Source organism: Chroicocephalus ridibundus, chromosome 22 (assembly GCF_963924245.1).
Source record: "Chroicocephalus ridibundus chromosome 22, bChrRid1.1, whole genome shotgun sequence".
NCBI classification, from domain to species: Eukaryota; Metazoa; Chordata; class Aves; order Charadriiformes; family Laridae; genus Chroicocephalus; species Chroicocephalus ridibundus.
This window is the reverse complement of record NC_086305.1, coordinates 5,889,470-5,905,802: the sequence shown is the minus strand read 5'-3', so window position 1 is coordinate 5,905,802 and position 16,333 is coordinate 5,889,470. Positions and strand designations below refer to the sequence as shown.

At 44.6% G+C, this 16,333-nt stretch overlaps 1 protein-coding gene across 9 annotated transcripts in view; it reads left to right on the top strand.

The window, feature by feature from the left end:
• DOT1L (DOT1 like histone lysine methyltransferase) overlaps positions 1 to 16,333 on the top strand; it is an 80,249-nt gene that overhangs the window by 29,425 nt on the left and 34,491 nt on the right. For 8 of the 9 annotated variants that reach the window (XR_010073912.1, XM_063357795.1, XM_063357794.1 and 5 more), the window contains 5 exons: positions 762 to 856; positions 3,461 to 3,523; positions 11,609 to 11,664; positions 14,414 to 14,493; positions 16,134 to 16,202. Coding sequence is in view for 8 of the 9 variants with exons in the window: in XM_063357795.1 (XP_063213865.1) it covers positions 762 to 856; positions 3,461 to 3,523; positions 11,609 to 11,664; positions 14,414 to 14,493; positions 16,134 to 16,202 (363 nt within the window). In the remaining variant the exon portion in view is untranslated. Of the gene's footprint in view, positions 1 to 761; positions 857 to 3,460; positions 3,524 to 11,608; positions 11,665 to 14,413; positions 14,494 to 16,133; positions 16,203 to 16,333 lie in introns of those variants that run through there. The other variant, XM_063357800.1, reaches the window with a different exon arrangement.

Here is a 16,333-nt window from a genome sequence, read left to right as displayed (position 1 = left end):
GGTGGTTCCTTTGAAATCTTGAGTGTTGAACCCTGTACTATTTTCTGCAGTAGTATTCTAAAGTAGCTCATATATAAATAAGCTTTACGTGTTCTCAGACTTTGTGCTGCGTTTCATGGTGAAAACCAGTGCAAATATTGCTAGATTATGACAAACATTTTACCCAATCTTTAAATTAATGGCATAGGTACGTGACCAACTAGTATTTCTTTTGAGATGTGGTAGGGTTTGTCTGACTCTCTGATTAACTAAATAGTGAATTGCAACGTAAAACCCGTAGATTTGATGAAATGCATATAAAATTTGTGGATAAAAACGCAGCTATTCTGAAACCTGTGTGAATTTGAAAAAATGAGCCTGTAATATTTAATAGAAATCGCCATTAACAATACAAACCTTGCTGTAACAGTTGTAGTCTTTTGCTATTATCATAAAAAGTGCTCAATATATTGAAAAATGTAAACCTCAGGACTACAATGCTAGAAATTCTTTTCTGTTAGAGAAGTGGAATTGCACTGCTTGCTTTCCCGTTAGGATGTAAACCCTTTTTACTGAAAAGCAGGCTCTTAACATTTCACATCTTGTAGGAAAATGGGACTGACTTTATTAATGCACCCTGAAGCCTAGTCCTGCAGATTTACCTGTATTTTTCCTGGTGGCCTTTGCTCCAAAAGCCCTTCTCTCCCCTTGCAGTGGTTTTCTACTGAAACTTCTTCTCAGGTTTGTTTGTTTTTCTTTTTTTTTTATTTATTTTCCTGCAGGTGTGGGTCAGGTGGTGCTTCAAGTGGCTGCAGCCACAAACTGCAAACATCACTATGGTGTGGAGAAAGCTGATATTCCAGCCAAATATGCTGAGGTGAGGTGTTTTTGAAGCGAGCTGTGTGTATACGCCTTATTTGCAGGCTGAGTGGTTCAGGATTACTGTTAAGTGCTGTGTTCAGTCCTGGTTGCTTTTGCTTCTGGGGTCAGTAAGACCTGGAGCACGGCATGCTTGGGGAAAGAAGCGTATCTATCTAATCATTTGCCAGCGGTGCTTGCGGAGGGCACAGAAGGAGCATTACCATGTTTCTGAAGTGATTTCAGGACCGGGAGACGTAAAGCCCTTTTCACGGGGATGGCGTGGGACCTATTCAAGAGGAAGCGCAGTCTAAGCTTCACCTAAACACCCGCAATCATTCTGTGTCTGAAATGGCTCTAATAGGCGGCTTCCAGAGACCATAGCGTCAAGCAAATCTAGGAATGAATTCACCAAACAAATAGTTCTTAAAGGCTATTTTCTGCTTACGTCAGCAATGCCCCTTTTTGCGGTCCTAAATCTGAAGTTCAGCTTAGTTATTAAACTGTTGGAGGCTAATTGATGAGGCCTGCGTTGGGTATCTGGTTAATAACTGCTTAGTAGGCACCTAACTGAAGTCTTGCTATAAGAAAACCATAATGTTTAGGCAGACAGTTTTCTTTACACCTCTAATTCTGTGCCAATGGAGACACACAAAGGTAATCGGTTCCAAGACAAACCTGGAAGGCAAACAAGCTACAAGCAAACAATAAAGGTTAGTCAGGCCTTACCGTAAGAAGTTGACTTTCTTCAGTAGACTGAACAGAAACTTATCCCTCCGTATTGTTAAAACAAGCTGACTCAGCCTCTCCAGGCTGGAAAATTACATCTTATGAAGGGAGGGGGAAAAAAAAATACAAATCCTTGATCCTCCTTTTCAGTGGTGTGGGCAGAAATGCATAAACAGTGGCGAAGGGGATCAGACAAGCGTCTACAAATCCATTTTGTTTCCCCTGCCATGACCCAGTGGAAATTTCCAACTGGAGCGTGCTTTGTAGTCCCTCTGCCTGAGTTTTGTGGTTTCATTAGGGAGTCCCTTGCAAGGCCTGGACTCCCGCCTGTGTTTACTAGTAAACTAAAAGATCAGTGTTAAAGAGGGAAAGTTAAATTGTCACTTTGACTAATACCCCTTCGTGTCACCGTGCAAACACAAGGCTTTAGTAAAAATGGTTAGCAATCAAAAAAAAAATTACACAGAAATACGAGGAGTGTTAACTCATGGGGTACCTTCAGTTTCAGAAGTACACTGGTATTTCCTAAGACTGCTGGCGGAACAAAATATACCGCATTATTCTTCTGGTTACAGACAATGTCCTGTCAGGTTTAACAACTAAACCGCTGCTGCAGTGTCAGAGGGTGTGAAGCTGCCTGCGTACAGCTGATCTGCCTTGTGCTGGGTGTAATGGAGCAGTTTTCCTCCCCACCTCTGACAAACATGGGTGGAAAGGATTGGATTAAGTTGCTAGTTAAGATTGGCTGTAGCAACACATCTCTGGTTACTATGATAATTAATGCAGACGACTTTGAAAAGCTTCAGTAAAGAGGAAGAACGTTATGGATTTTAGTCAAGTTGTCTTAAAAAAAATATAATATTAAAATGTAAGTTCACACAGCATAGGAAAATACTGAAGATTTTTTTTGTGAGCTATCCTACTAAGCTTTGGAGTGCTTTTGAAACATAAAGAATTTAAAAACGCATCTGTCAGCACACACTGTTTTATTGACCTGCTGATGGAGGTCCCCACCATCTCCATGTTGTCAGCAAAGCCAGAATTCCTGCTCTGCTGCTCTCCCTTCTCTCCTTTCCCTGCTGCCTCCAAATTTGGGCCCTCCCGTATGTGGAGTCAAATCTTAAAGATCCAGGAGGGGTTTTTTTTTCCGTCTTCCAAGGCCTTTGAGTTTCATTTTCAAATGTGTTGGTGTACAGGTGTAGCTGGACCCTCACTGCCACTCCGATGATTTATGCTGCATATTATTGTCAATTGATATTGAGGACAAGATTTTGTAAATGTGGAGATGCATACGTACATCAGATCTTGATGTATGGGGCTTGGGGTTCCTTTCTCCTGTAGTTGGGTGATGGAAATCTGGTGCCAGCTCCCTGGTTGGGTAGTAGCAGCCTTCCGTTCTCTGCAGCCCTGGTCTCTTCAGATGTAGTTTGAAGCGTTCTTCCTGGCGAGCGCGATGCTCTGCATGCTGCTTTCTGTTTCTCAGTCACCCGACCAGACCTGTCTTTATCCCACGTCTTCCCTTGCTCTCTGGGCTTAGACTGGGCTACATTCGGTGCCTCCCACTGGCTGCGGGATTACGTACCACAACGCAGCAGCTACTTAAGGTTGCACAATTTTTAGTGTCAACCCAGATTGCCTGGTTTATAACGTGTAACTTTGATACCAAGGTGGGAGAGAAGAAGCTTTGTTTTTAAGGAAACTAAACTAAGTTGTCTGTCTGCGTATCCTTTGAGTGCTAATGGTAAAAAAACCCCAGCGCCAAAACAAACAAATAAAAAAAAAAAAAGTCTTGGGGGTTAGTGAACACTGTCAGAGCTGCATCTCCTTTTATTGCGATGTGACTGGTAACACAAGATGTCCTAACGGGTGGTTTTGTTTTTCCTCCCTCTTCTAGACGATGGACAGAGAGTTCAGAAAGTGGATGAAATGGTATGGGAAAAAACATGCAGAATACACAGTGAGTGAAATTCAGCTGAAAAACTTTGTGATCCATGCTGATGTCCAGAATTTGCAAAGTCCTCTTCAGCCTGGCGCCAGCCAAGCAGCAGCATGGCTGCTGTCGTATCTGCTTCCTGGCTTTTGTCTTGATCCTGAGGATGGTGTTCTCTGAGGCATCCTCCCGGGCTCCTCTCTTTGTGTTGCTTGACATGTGATATGGTGTTATTGGGAGCACTTTCAGGTCTTTTCAGAAGCTCTTGGAAGATTTATTCTTCTAAAACGTTGTCGTTTTAACTGGAGCTGCCATGTGTCTTTTGTTTGTATTAAATCTCCTTTATTTTTCTCCCCCCTCTCTCTCTCTCCATGGTGCGGGGGTTCTGCTGGGTAGACTGTTGAAAATGGCAGCTCCTCCTTGGGTTTCTGAAACCTCCTGCTAGAAACAAAAGCTGAAGCTTGGCTTGTGCAGGCAGGTGGAGGTGTGGTCGCCTGGGACGGGTGGTGGAGCAGATGGGATGGCCGGGGTTTCCACGCTGGGGAGCACGGGGCTGAAGTTCTGGGTGAATGCCAGCTCTGTGAGATGAGAGCAGAAAACCCCAGCCCCAATTAACAGGGTAGATGGTTTGTGGTTGGAGGTAAGGGGTGGGTTGTGGGCTCAGGAAGGATGGTGGGTGTTTAGCTCTGACTTGGGAAGGTTGGGAATTACTCCTGGAATTTACTCCTGGGAAGGAGTAAAGGGGGCGTCACAGGGCATCTCTCTACCTGGGGCTAGGGACACATAGCTTTCCCCTTCCTCTGGATGCTATTTCATCATTGTGGATGTGTTTTCCACTCTGTAATGATAGTTTAAAGCATATGTGGAGTCATACGCAATCTTGCGTCATTCCTTCCCCTTTTCCTTTTCTCCCCCTTCTTAAAAGTCATCAAGAAAATCTACTCCCTAGTTAATCACTCCCCAGTGAGGACACGTATGTAATTGTAGTACAATAGGAACCCACTGGGAGTTCTGAAAGTACATGTATTTATGCTGCTCCTACCACTTCCCGATGGTCAGGGAAGAGGCTGGATGGATGAGGGTTGTTCTTCCGTGCCCAGAGAAGTTGGGTCACTCTTTCCTGCTCAGAAGTAGCAGCTGGCAACGTGTGCCGCAGTGGAAGTGCGAGTGTTTGGGGAACTACTACTTCATTTTCCTTTTGCACAGAGCCATTATTGCTCCATTACTGGAATGGTTTAAACTACAGCGTTCCAGCAGTGTGGGATCAAATGGCACGTCCTTGATGGCTAGCCTTTATTTCCCAGTTTTCTGTGTCTGCTGGGATCCCTGGTGCTCTTTAGAGGGCTTATCTTATAACGAAGGATGCTACAGCTTTCCCTTCGGGAGGCAGGCAGGCGAAGGTGACGGTGCCACCTGCCTCGGTGCGCTTTCTTCCCGAAATGCCTTTACTCTACAGCACGATTTTCTTCAGAGGGATGCTGGGCCTGCTGTGGGACTAGTTTGTAGCAGGATTGATATCAGGCTGCTAACTCTTTCCTGCTGTGGAAAGACTGTGAATGCTTTACTTTTCATGAAATGGCCATATGGCATTTTTCCATTGTGTCACCCAGCTGGCATTACATGAAAGGAATTGTTACTGAAGATACTCCGCTTATGAGCTGTGTAATTTAAAGAATAGGGTAGGAACTTGGACTAAAATATTGAAAGCATATTGATTGCTGTAGGCAGCGAGCATTTCCATATTGTGCATTCCAAGTGACAGAGTCTGGTGCTATATGGAAAAAAAGCTACTTCTTTCTTGCTTAGGTTCTTTGGCTTTTATAACTCTGTTTTCTGAAAAGTGTTTAGAGTAAAATTTCTCTCTCTTAATTATGCAGTCTGCTTTTCTGGGAAGAGTTGAACGCTTGCAGCACTTCTTGTCTTAGGGGAAGTTGGTTTCTTATCACCTTTCATGGTGATGCTCGAAGTTAGATTTTGGTCTGTTACACAGACACACAGGGCAGATGTTATTTCGTTTTTATTGCTTCAGCGAACATCCTCGGCTTACATTTGCTCTTTCTTGCCAAACAGTGTATTTTCTTTAGTAACTCCTTAGACAGCATCTTCTATAGGTGACTATCATTAAACGAAGAGCAAACTTGTCTCATAATGCAGCTAGAAGACACTGGAAGGCACGGAATTAAAAGCTTGGTATCATTATCTTTCTGGGAAACAACTTTGTCTGTGCAGAATGCTTAGTGGGGTCCCAAAATTGCGAATGTTGGAGACAAAATAAGCACAAATTGAAATAGTCTGTTATCAGCAGAGCTTAACTTGTGAATTCCACCCTAATGTTTTAGGCAGTCGTATGAAAAATAAATATTTTGAGAAGAATAAAGTGTGGGAGGAGGGACACTTGGCAGAAGTTCAGTGGGAAGAAGTCTCAGATCTTAACCTGCAGCTTTGCCTGAATAATGTAGACAGTGGGTTTGACTTCATGCACGTAACGGCTGCCTTGCTGTAAAAGCAAAAACTGTGGTCCATGAGGCAGCAGTAAATCCTGGAGCTGGGCCTGCAGGGTTGTGATGTGGTGGGTTTCTTTTTTGTTTTTTTTTTCTTTTTAACAGCCAAGAGCCTAGTACAGTTATAGGTTTCCAGTACAAATGGATTTTTGCGTTCTCACTGAAAAGTGATCTGCTGCTTGTCTTAAGTCTTGTCACTGTTTTGGTGAGGCACCAGTTGATGCCATTACCAGCGCTGCAACCATTGGATTCGCTTCCTTGCCTTCCCCACCGGAATGTTCTTGTTACTGCTGGAAGTTCTGAGCTTGCACACATGAATTCTGATGGGCACAGTCCAGTGACAATATTTAAAATAAACCCTGATTGTCCAGGTATATTTCCAATCTGTTTTGCCCACAATCATAGAAGAAGAGGCTCCTTTGAGAAATGGTTCCATACAAAATACTCAGTCACACACATGTGCAGATCTTTTCAGTAAAACAAAACGTGGTTGCGTAGTCCCTTTCAGGTGATAACTCTCCAGTAGCTGATGGCAAAGTGTCCTGAGGCATGTTGGATACCTGAGGCTCCTGCCAGCAACAGGTCATGGCTGCAGCGTTAGAGTGGGGAGGTGCATGTGGGGCACGAGAGGAGCGGGAGAAAGGTTGCTCATCATACATCGGCCTGTAAGTCTCCTGATCTCCAGCTGTCGTAGGAAATCGTATCTCATAATCCTGTTAAATGAACTGAGTTTCATTTTAAATGACAGGCTGTTCAATCTCGTGATTCTAACTGGGGGGGAGAACCCAAAAAGAGAATAACACCTTCTGATAAGAATCTTTCTTAGTTTTTATATCCAATTGATATGGTTCAACTTGCAATATTTACATTCCTGTGCTAGTGTTTAGGTTCAATTGCTCCTCAACTTCCCTGATGTCTTAATTCCTGATGGGTTTAGGGATAATCGTATTCTTTGCATTCTCTGTTGTATTCAGAGGGACTGCGTTATATGACCATCATCAGCTGCTTCAGCTTTTTGGCCTAGAATGTCCCACTTCCAACACATCTCACTTTATTTCAACTCCTTTGATCTTCCTGTTTCTCTTCCCATGGAACTCAGTTTCCAAGATTAGCCTTACCCCCATTCTTTTCAAGAAAACTGTTGTCTGAAGGAAACAGGAGACTTTTCTTAGGTCGTTAGGCCTAGATAATTAGAGAGTCTGTCTTGGGGAATTTCTGCACATGTGCAGTCATCAAATTAAAAAGCGGTATTGCAATTAAGAGACAGATGGGGTTTCATGGTTTCTAACTGTAAATATCCTCATGTGGCCTCAAAATCAGAGCCATCTCCAGGTATGTAGGGCACGATGCTGAGATTGCTGTGAGCAGTAAGTGCTTCAGCGTTCTTCCCGGCGTACTCTTGAAGAAAGTTTCCAGTGTGTCCTCAGTCCCTGTCGTCCCCTTCTGCTGGGGGAAGGTATTGCCCAGTCATCTGTTAGAGCAGGTCTCTGCAAGAGAAGTTGGTGGAAGCTGCAGTCGCACACTGGACTTCTGCTGAAGACAGGGATTTGGTTTTGTTTACTCGGGGTTCTTATAACAGAATACCTTCCTCTCTTCCATAAAAGCTTGTTCTAGCAGTAGGTGGAAATCATCCACAAGTCTTCAAAAGAAGTGCAAGAACACACGGGTCGCCGTTGCTAAATGCTGGCTGGACATCTGACGCGCATGCTGTCTGCTCAGAGGAACCCCAGTAGCTTCTGCTGCTGCAGGTGCCCCGTGGCTCAGCCCCGTGCATTAGAGGTGATTTTTGCTGAGCACAGATGAGTGGAAGCCTGGCATCTGTAAGCGCGCAGGCTTCCCTCTGTTTGGGGTGCCCTGTCTGGCTTGTTTTCCCGGAAATCTCCGTTCTGAGCAGAAGCAGAATGGTTTGTGTAGGAGTAGCATTGTCTCTTGTTGCCCGATAGCAGCTGATGGTTTGTGGGGATAACTGACATCACCTGTACTTAAAATCTTCCACTGCTTACTGGTACACCGCAGCTGAGGAAAGGGCGAGATAGCTGTTTGTCCCAGATATTTTTGAATGCCCTATTTCAGCGGGAAACTTGTTGTTTTGGTATTTGAAAAGCCCTCCAAACGTCCCCTGTGGCTTTGAAATGATGCCACATTTCGGAGGTTTGGATTCATGCCTCCAGTTATTTTTGAAAAGAACAGGAACCTAAAAATAACCATGTGTACTTTTCCAGGCAGAAATGACTGGGGGTTTTTGGTGAGCCAAGAGTTTGCAGGGAGGCTGCTGGAATGAGACATTCTGTGTGTGAATTTATGGCTTTGTGTAGCCAGTCAAACGGAGCGTTACCGGAGAGATCCCAGCCCAGCGCGGGGGCGAGGATAAGGACGGAGCCCTCCTCTGCCGCCGAGGGGCTTGACCTTCACAAACTGTTGCTCTGCTACGTGATGAATGTACTCGCTGGAGTCCACCTCTCCTGCTTCCCCCAGGCAGTGACCTGCTGCTTTGCTTCCAGTTACAGGGATCGGATGCCGTTGAACGTATTTCTGCAGTCTCTGTCGAGCAAATTTATCTGTTTAAAAAAAACCCACCCTGAATAAAAACCTGTTTTGACTTCTAAATTTAGAAACAATGCAGGCTGGCAGCTCTCTGAAGCGGATTTCACTGAGCTAATTATCCTTTTAGATAAAGCAGGTCTCCTGCATTGTCTAATCAGATGAAAATATCTGCATTACAGATGGTCCCTTCCATTCATTATTCACTAAGGAGATTAAGTTTCGCAGAGAGAGGAGGAACACGACGGGGGTGGGGACACTGGTGGGAAGAGATTGAGTCCCCGTAGCTGTCACTGCCGCTTTGCATGTGCCACCACCTCCCTGCGTGACCATAATGGACCATGTTCTTCTACTGGTTTAGCTACTGCAGCCCTTGGACTCCAGTTAGCTGGAATTTCCTTACCAGTTCTTGTTTCACTCTCAAAATTACTGTCAACCACAGAATTGACTGGGATTTTGGGGGAATTTTGTTGGATTCCCTGTGTCAGTAGATGGGGAAGACCCTGCTTTCCTCTTTCTTGGCTACCATTTATTGATTGCTGCTTCCCAAATATAGTAGGCGAAGAAACTGGTTGTGAGTAGTCAATCAGGTAGCTTTGTACTCTGTTTTGAATTCAGCAGACCGCTGGTCCAGGAATCACCATCTTGCTTCCAGAGGGGAAAAAATAACCAATTTTCTCCCAGCCACGGTTGACCATCTGATTATTTCTGTATCCCCCGCTATTTTTCTTGGTGAGATTTTTCCCTCAGCTATTGGCTAAGGATGAGCTAGGGCAGCATTACAATATAAAAATAGATGGGTTTAAACAGGGCTGTGGTTTGTTTGAATTGTAACACGGCTATATCTTGCAAAAGTAGATGGGGGAAAAGTCTTCAGCCTCCATGTATTATACCAGGTTAAAGCACAGAGGTTTTGGTTATAACTGGGCTCTTCCTAACCACAGAGCCAAGACAAACATATAGCGTAACTGGATGCCAATAAAGTATAACAGCCACTTAGCTTAGATTTCAAGACCTTTATACGAAGCTTAGTATTTCAAAATACTCTCATGTTACGCTGGTTCTTTGTTCTCTTGTTAGACGATGGCTTTGTAATCGTGCTTCCTTATTTCTCAAATGTTTTTCTTTCTCCTGTTAGCATATGAAAACCTCATGTAGATGTTAGAAACTGACTGTGTGGTGTGGAGGACTGCGATATAGGAGCTGACTTGCAAAACTTGTAAAATAAGTATCATTGCCTTGCCTGTGGCTTTTCTTCTACTACGTCTTGGTTACTCAAGCATGAAACTATTTCCTACAAGAACAGATAAGACTTTGAGACAAAATTCTCTCTTAAAAATAATCTTGAGATGGTCTCCGTTCACAAATGGGGCATCTAGAGACCCAGAAAAAATGTTTCAGTTTATGAGGTGAGAAGAACTCAGTACTCTTTAGAACTGTTCTGATGTTTCATTGAGGTTCTGCTTCAGATTTTGAAAATACCTACTAGTACATTGTTAGGTTGGATCTCTCTGAACTTGGTCTCCAACGTGTGCTTTGTTTTTCCTATGGTGGGGACATCGAAACACGCGTCCCCTCCCAGCAGGCAGGAGAGCACAGGTAGTAATTCTCTTTTCAAATTTTATTTCCACCTGGCTGTTTGACGGAACAGATAACTCGGACTAACTTCAGTTACTCTAACCTGCCATTTTCAGCGTGTTTAGCTTCTACGACTTAAGGCTCTTGGCAAAGTTCTTGATCTCCTTCCTGAGAACCGTAGGTGTTCACTTCTCTCAGACCTCTTGCGCAGCGTGTAGCAGCAGGGCATTTAGGGCATTTGGACAACTTCTTTTTTGTTTTTCCTCCTTTCCTCCCAAGAAGCAGACCCGCTCCTGCTGGCCACTGTGGCTTTCTCCTCCGCAATGGCTCAGGCAGGTTTACCTCCATTTGTCATCCCTTCTGTGGCTCTGAGCGGCGTTGGGTGCTCCGCTGGGAAGAGAAAGCGATGGCGGGAGACGCCGGGCTCCGGTACTTTGCTGGGACGGGGATCCTGGCTCAGCGAGCGAGGTGTGGAAGTAGCTGGAGCGTGTCCGCATTGCAGCGCAGGCACCTCTGTTGGAGTTGTCACTGAACGAGAACAAGTGCTGGCAGGTGAAACGCTCACTTCTCTCTGTACAAAGGAGCAGACGCAGAAAAAGGATGCTAAGCAGTCACCGTCGTTGCTTTGATGTTCCTGAGGTTCTAATATAAGCCATCATCTTACTTGCCCCTTCAAAGTGCGTCATCATCATTAATTACAGTCGCATATTATTTTTTCTCTCCTCTTATCTTCCTCCCCCAACCTTCCTTCTGCCTCGCTTGTGGCACAGCAAAACAGCATGGCCATAGATTCCGCTCTCATCTCGAAAAGAGCAAGTGTTAATCTGTAGGAAAAGCTTGTGGGTATTAACCTGGCACTTGATGTGGGTTCATCAGAAAGGCAGTGTATAACTCACTGAAGGCATAACTATAAATATTTTCAAATAAGGCCTTTGTGTTAGTTGTTTTCCAACTTGAAAGTGTTAGAAGCATTCAAGGTTTATATTTAGCACCGCAGAAAAATCAGATGCTTGTCTGCCTGTTGTACTAAGATGTTTCAAGGCGGTGTTTCCCGCACGTGCTGTGCCGAATCCCCGCCGCTATCGGAGCTGGCTGGACCTGGGGGCCAGCGGGGATGGGAGGGGGCATGGGGGACCGTTTGTGGGACGGGTGCTGTATGGCATTGTCCCGTGGAGCACAGTCTCCTTGGGCACGGCTGATCCCCAGAGACCCTTCCCCGTTCCTGCGGTGGCAGGGGAGCGGAGAGGGTGGGAGCAGGAGGGGGGGGGGCACCTCTGGGATGGGCAGAGCCAGCGGCCGAGCTCTGGGGGCTTCGTCTCCTCAATATTTCCTAAAAAATTCATTTGCCCTTATTCGTAGCAGTATCACTGAGTTGGTACAGAGTGTTTGGCTCTCTCCAAAGGAAAAGGGATACGGAGCGGAAAGGAACAATGTTAACTCTTGTGTGTGTGTGTTTTTTTTTTTTTTTTTTTGTTCTTTGTCTTTTTTTAAGCTGGAAAGAGGTGACTTCCTCTCGGAAGAATGGCGAGAGAGAATTGCAAACACAAGGTACAGTACAGCCATTGAATGCTGCTTTATGAACTGAATATTTGGGAGTTTATATAATGGAAATTGGGAGGCTGGCCAGCTTTTTATATAGAATTTCCATAGCAAATACCGAAAGCCTATCTGCCAACTTTTGTACTGGCCTCTTTAGATCCTGTTTTCTGACGAGAAGAATGGGTTTAAATGCACGTCCCATGATGTTACATGCAAGGGTGTATCCAAGATAAATTCTGGTTATACAGAGAAATATAAACCTCTGTTTTGCATATCCTTGTAGTTCGTGTCAGTGATTCTAGCAAAAACTAGTTATCTTGGCTATTGGTGCATACAGCTAAGCTTGTTTTCCATTCAAAAAAAAAAAAAGAGACCCAAGTGAGTCTGTTCCAACTTAAATTGGGAATTCATTTAAGCCGAGTGTCTTGAGGATTTATTTCTGTGAAGGTCTGTACAGAGCGTCAGACTCCTTTTTGATGGTATCAAAAAGGGAGTAAATTCGTTAAAAGCAATAAAATACTCTTCTGTATTTTTCAAGGCTTTGCATCCTTTCAGCCTTTATGGACGGAAAATGAAGTCTTTATTTTTATACGACCTTCTGGGCCACGCAGTTACGTGTGGGAATGGAAGCCTGTTGTCAAAGAGGGCTCTCTGAAAGTCTTCAGCCTTGTGGCAGTGTATGGATTGCTTCCAAGACACTGGTTTAAGAGTACTCCATCAGGAAGGCGTCTGCCGGGCTGATGATTTTTGTGTTATTATGCACCTCGGTTAAACTTCTGGAGGTGCCTTTTAATTTGTGGACAGCCTTGTCCCAGCCTGGCGGCACAGGGGGTTTTGCTTTGTTTGCTCTTCCGAGTGCACACTCCTCTGCTGTCTCTGCAACTTCCCTTGGAACAAATTTAATTATTTTTTTTTTAATTATTATTTTTAGCTGAAGTACATGCAGAAATGCCGGTAGATGTTTATTTTGTTATGGTATGCGGCTAATTGCACGCCTACCGCTCCACAGCCACCTTGCTCTCTGATACAAAAATTCAAAGAGAAGTAGGTTTTTGCACACAACTGTTAGCTGTTGGTGTTTGTTCCGAGCCTGCCAACCGTTCAGCGTCTGCTCTCTCTGACGAGGCTGCAGGTTGGCTGCTCAATTCCCATCGGGGCCACCCGCTCTCAGCATGTAAGTGGAAGCGTCACCCTTCCCGTGAGCGGGGACCGATGGCCAGGCTCCGGGGAATGAGGCGCTTCTGCCCGGCTGAGTGCTGGGATGTGCGCAGGCTGTTAATAACTGTACATTACTCTTGTTAGTAATTGTACATTATTCCTCTTAATAACTGTACAGTATTCCTGTTAGTAACCATACATTATTCCTCTTAATAACTGTACTTGTGGCTTAGCAATACGTGCTGGAAAGAGAGCTGGAATCGAGGTGGACCGGGGGCTCCTGTGCTACTGTCATGTGCACACAAAATACTCGGCCAGAATGAACACTTACAAAAAAATAAATCTAGCTGGCAAGCTACGTCTTTTTCCCTTCCTTTCCTGGATGTTTTCTAGTCCCGTTAATATGCTTGGCTCTTCTGCAAGGCCCTTTTTGGCACATGCTGGGAGGGAGGAGGAAGAAACCCCTGCTCGCCTGACTTGCCAGGCAGGGTTTCCCAAATTTCCAAGAGCAAGGCATAGCAAGAATAAATTATTATTTTTTTTTTTTTCTTGGTGTATAAACATTTTTTTTTTCATCCGTGGTTTTTAATAGCTTTGGCTGCTGCTCTTAAACTCAGTGTCCTTGTTGAACATGTTTAATGCGTGGAGGCACTGGGAAGGGAATTTTCTTGCGAAGAAATGAGTTCTCCATGTTGAAGCAATACGTGGGGCTGGCGCTCACGGTTCCCGCGAGCGGGGCCTCAGCGGCTTCCAAGGGATGTTGAGGACTCTTGTTGGAAGCTGGTAGGAAACAGGCACCAGGGACCATTAAATCCCAGGCTCTTAAAAATAAAGGGATATTTCTTTTTTAATCTGTGACGTGTTCTGTTTCTTTCCCAAACATTTTTGTCATTTGGGTGATTCTACCCATGTGCAGGTTTCTTTGTGTCCATGTGACTGGGATTTTTTTTTTAATCAGGAATAAACCCCCCCTCATTGGATTTCTGAACACAGAAAGATGCAAACCCTCCGTTGTGGGTCAGGGTGAAGTGCTGGGGTTAGGACAGGGAAAACCTGCTGGGAGATGTCAACTGCCGCCTTGCAGTATGGGGGAATTCAGAGCTAGAGGAGAAAATATATTTTGCTGCAATATTTTAAATGCATGTGAAGAAGGAATGGGATGAAACGTGTGTCTGTTGTGTTGGAATATTGCTTTTCCTGTGCGGATTAACTACTCTAAGTGTGTTGGTGTTTGATCTCACCATGGCAGAGGGGTGAAAACATTTTGCACCTTGTTTTTATGTTGAAACTTACGGTGCGAAACTCAGCCGAGTGCTGAGAGGAGCCGTCGGAGCAGGACGCCTTCCACGTTTCATAGGTGTAATGACGTGGGCAGTGTCTGCGAATGCTTAAGGTGAGGTGGTTTGTGTCACTGTGCAAGGAGAAAGCGTTTTGTTAGATGGAAATAGCTGTGCATCAGGGACAAGCAGCGCTTTGCAGTTTCCCAGGTGGCTGTAAAGGCTCTGAGTGACCGTGACTTGTGGTTCTGGGGGTAGTTGTGTGTCTTTACTTGGCTGCTGTTTGCCCGTCCCTGTTTATTAACAAAACCATTATTTTGCAGTGTTATTTTTGTGAATAATTTTGCCTTTGGTCCTGAGGTGGATCATCAACTGAAGGAGCGATTTGCGAACATGAAGGAAGGTAACAAATCAAACTTAAAACCTTTTTCCATTGCTTTCCTGCCCTTTTTTTTTTTTTTTTTTTCCATTGGTTTTCCAGCTGCTGGTGGTAAGGGCTTAGTTACAGCCGTCAGAAGCCAGATGGGTTTCATTTTGTGCCTTGCGGGCAAGTGTCTGCACTGCGATGGTTATTTCTTGGACTTTTTATTTCCCATCTACTCTGACCTACCCCATTACTGAAAGAGGGGAGATTGAGATGAGATCTGGGGAAGAAATTGTTTGCTGTGAGGGGGGTGAGCCCCTGGCCCAGGGTGCCCAGAGAAGCTGTGGCTGCCCCATCCCTGGAGGGGTTCAAGGCCAGGTTGGCCGGGGCTTGGAGCAACCTGGGCTGGTGGGAGGTGTCCCTGCCCAGGGCAGGGGGTGGCACTGGATGATCTTTAAGGTCCCTTCCAACCCCAACCATTCTGTGAATCCTGGGAGGTAGCTCTGCATCTGCAGACTGTCTGCGGGGCTCTGCTGGGACAGGGGGAACTCTTGGTCCTTTCTTACCTCTTACTGGAGCCAGCAAAACATGCAACGGTCAAGACTGCAGAGCTTCCTGACTGCACAGGCATGGCTTTGTGTATCCAGTTTCTGTAATTGCATACCGAATTCAGTTACTGGATTCTCCTGTTTAAAATTGTCACATTTAGTACTGGATGTTACCTAATAAGTATTAAAATGGGGACACTGTCACTGGGTGTCTTGTTTACTTCTTGAGACGCTGCATTGCGGACACTAGTGACTAGGGATGTTCAATAACCCCTCTGTGGCCCTTACGTTGCCCGAGGTGTCTTTTGTCTTTCCTCTTAACCGCTTGGATAAGTAACAACTTCATTTGGTTATGGCAGAAATTACAAAAATAAGGATTTCTGAAAAGAAAAATGTGTGGCACGAACAAAGCAGCTGTGGCTTCCCATAGCATGGCCTCGTGCTGAAGTAAATAATGTGACTTTTGGGCTCTGATGCAAACTGTAAAACCCCAAAACATAAGCTGTTTTCATTAACTGTAGTGGTTGATTTTTTTTGTTTTGCTTTTAAAAACTGTTGTTTAGCGGTGGCTGGAGAGGATTGGCCAGATGGGGAAGGTTCAAGAGCTCTTTACAAAATGAAGAAACCTGAGTTCTCTTCCCAGAAGGTGCTCGGGCTCCGTGCCCCGGGCTGAGGGACCACAGGGAGCTGGGACGCGGAGACTGGCCCTTTTTTAAATAAAAGGGCTTTGGGGGCTTGTGTATAAAAGGCACTAACTAGGAATGAGATAGCAGTGTTCCTAATTGAAATTTCTACAGATTGCCACTGAGAATTAATGCACTCCTTTTTTTTGGAAGTGTTTTAAGATCTGTCACTTCAAAGTGATCCTTGAGGTCACTTGAGGTCCATAGCTACCTGAAGGAGGAACAGATTGACTTTCTTGGATGCTGTTGGAATGAGCTTTAAGTAATGTATATTTTTCTTTATAATGATACACAAGTAGTAGTTTTATTAGGGCTGCTCTTTAGGGCTCTGTACTGGGTTATATTTAATAAGTAGTCATTTCTAGAAGAAACACTCGTAGCTGACTTTGCTGGTTTTGACTTTCTTTTTTCTTTTTTTTTTCTTTTTTTTTTTTTTTTCTTTTTCCAGGTGGGAGAATTGTGTCCTCAAAACCTTTTGCACCTCTAAATTTTCGAATTAACAGTCGAAACTTGAGTGGTATGATGGCCCTTTTCATTCTTCATTATAATTGTGCTGTATTCATTATCTGAACATGTCTGGAGCGGGGGTTTGTTGCTCTTCAAAGAGTTGTGTAAGCAAGTAGAAAACTGCTGTTGTATTATTACACT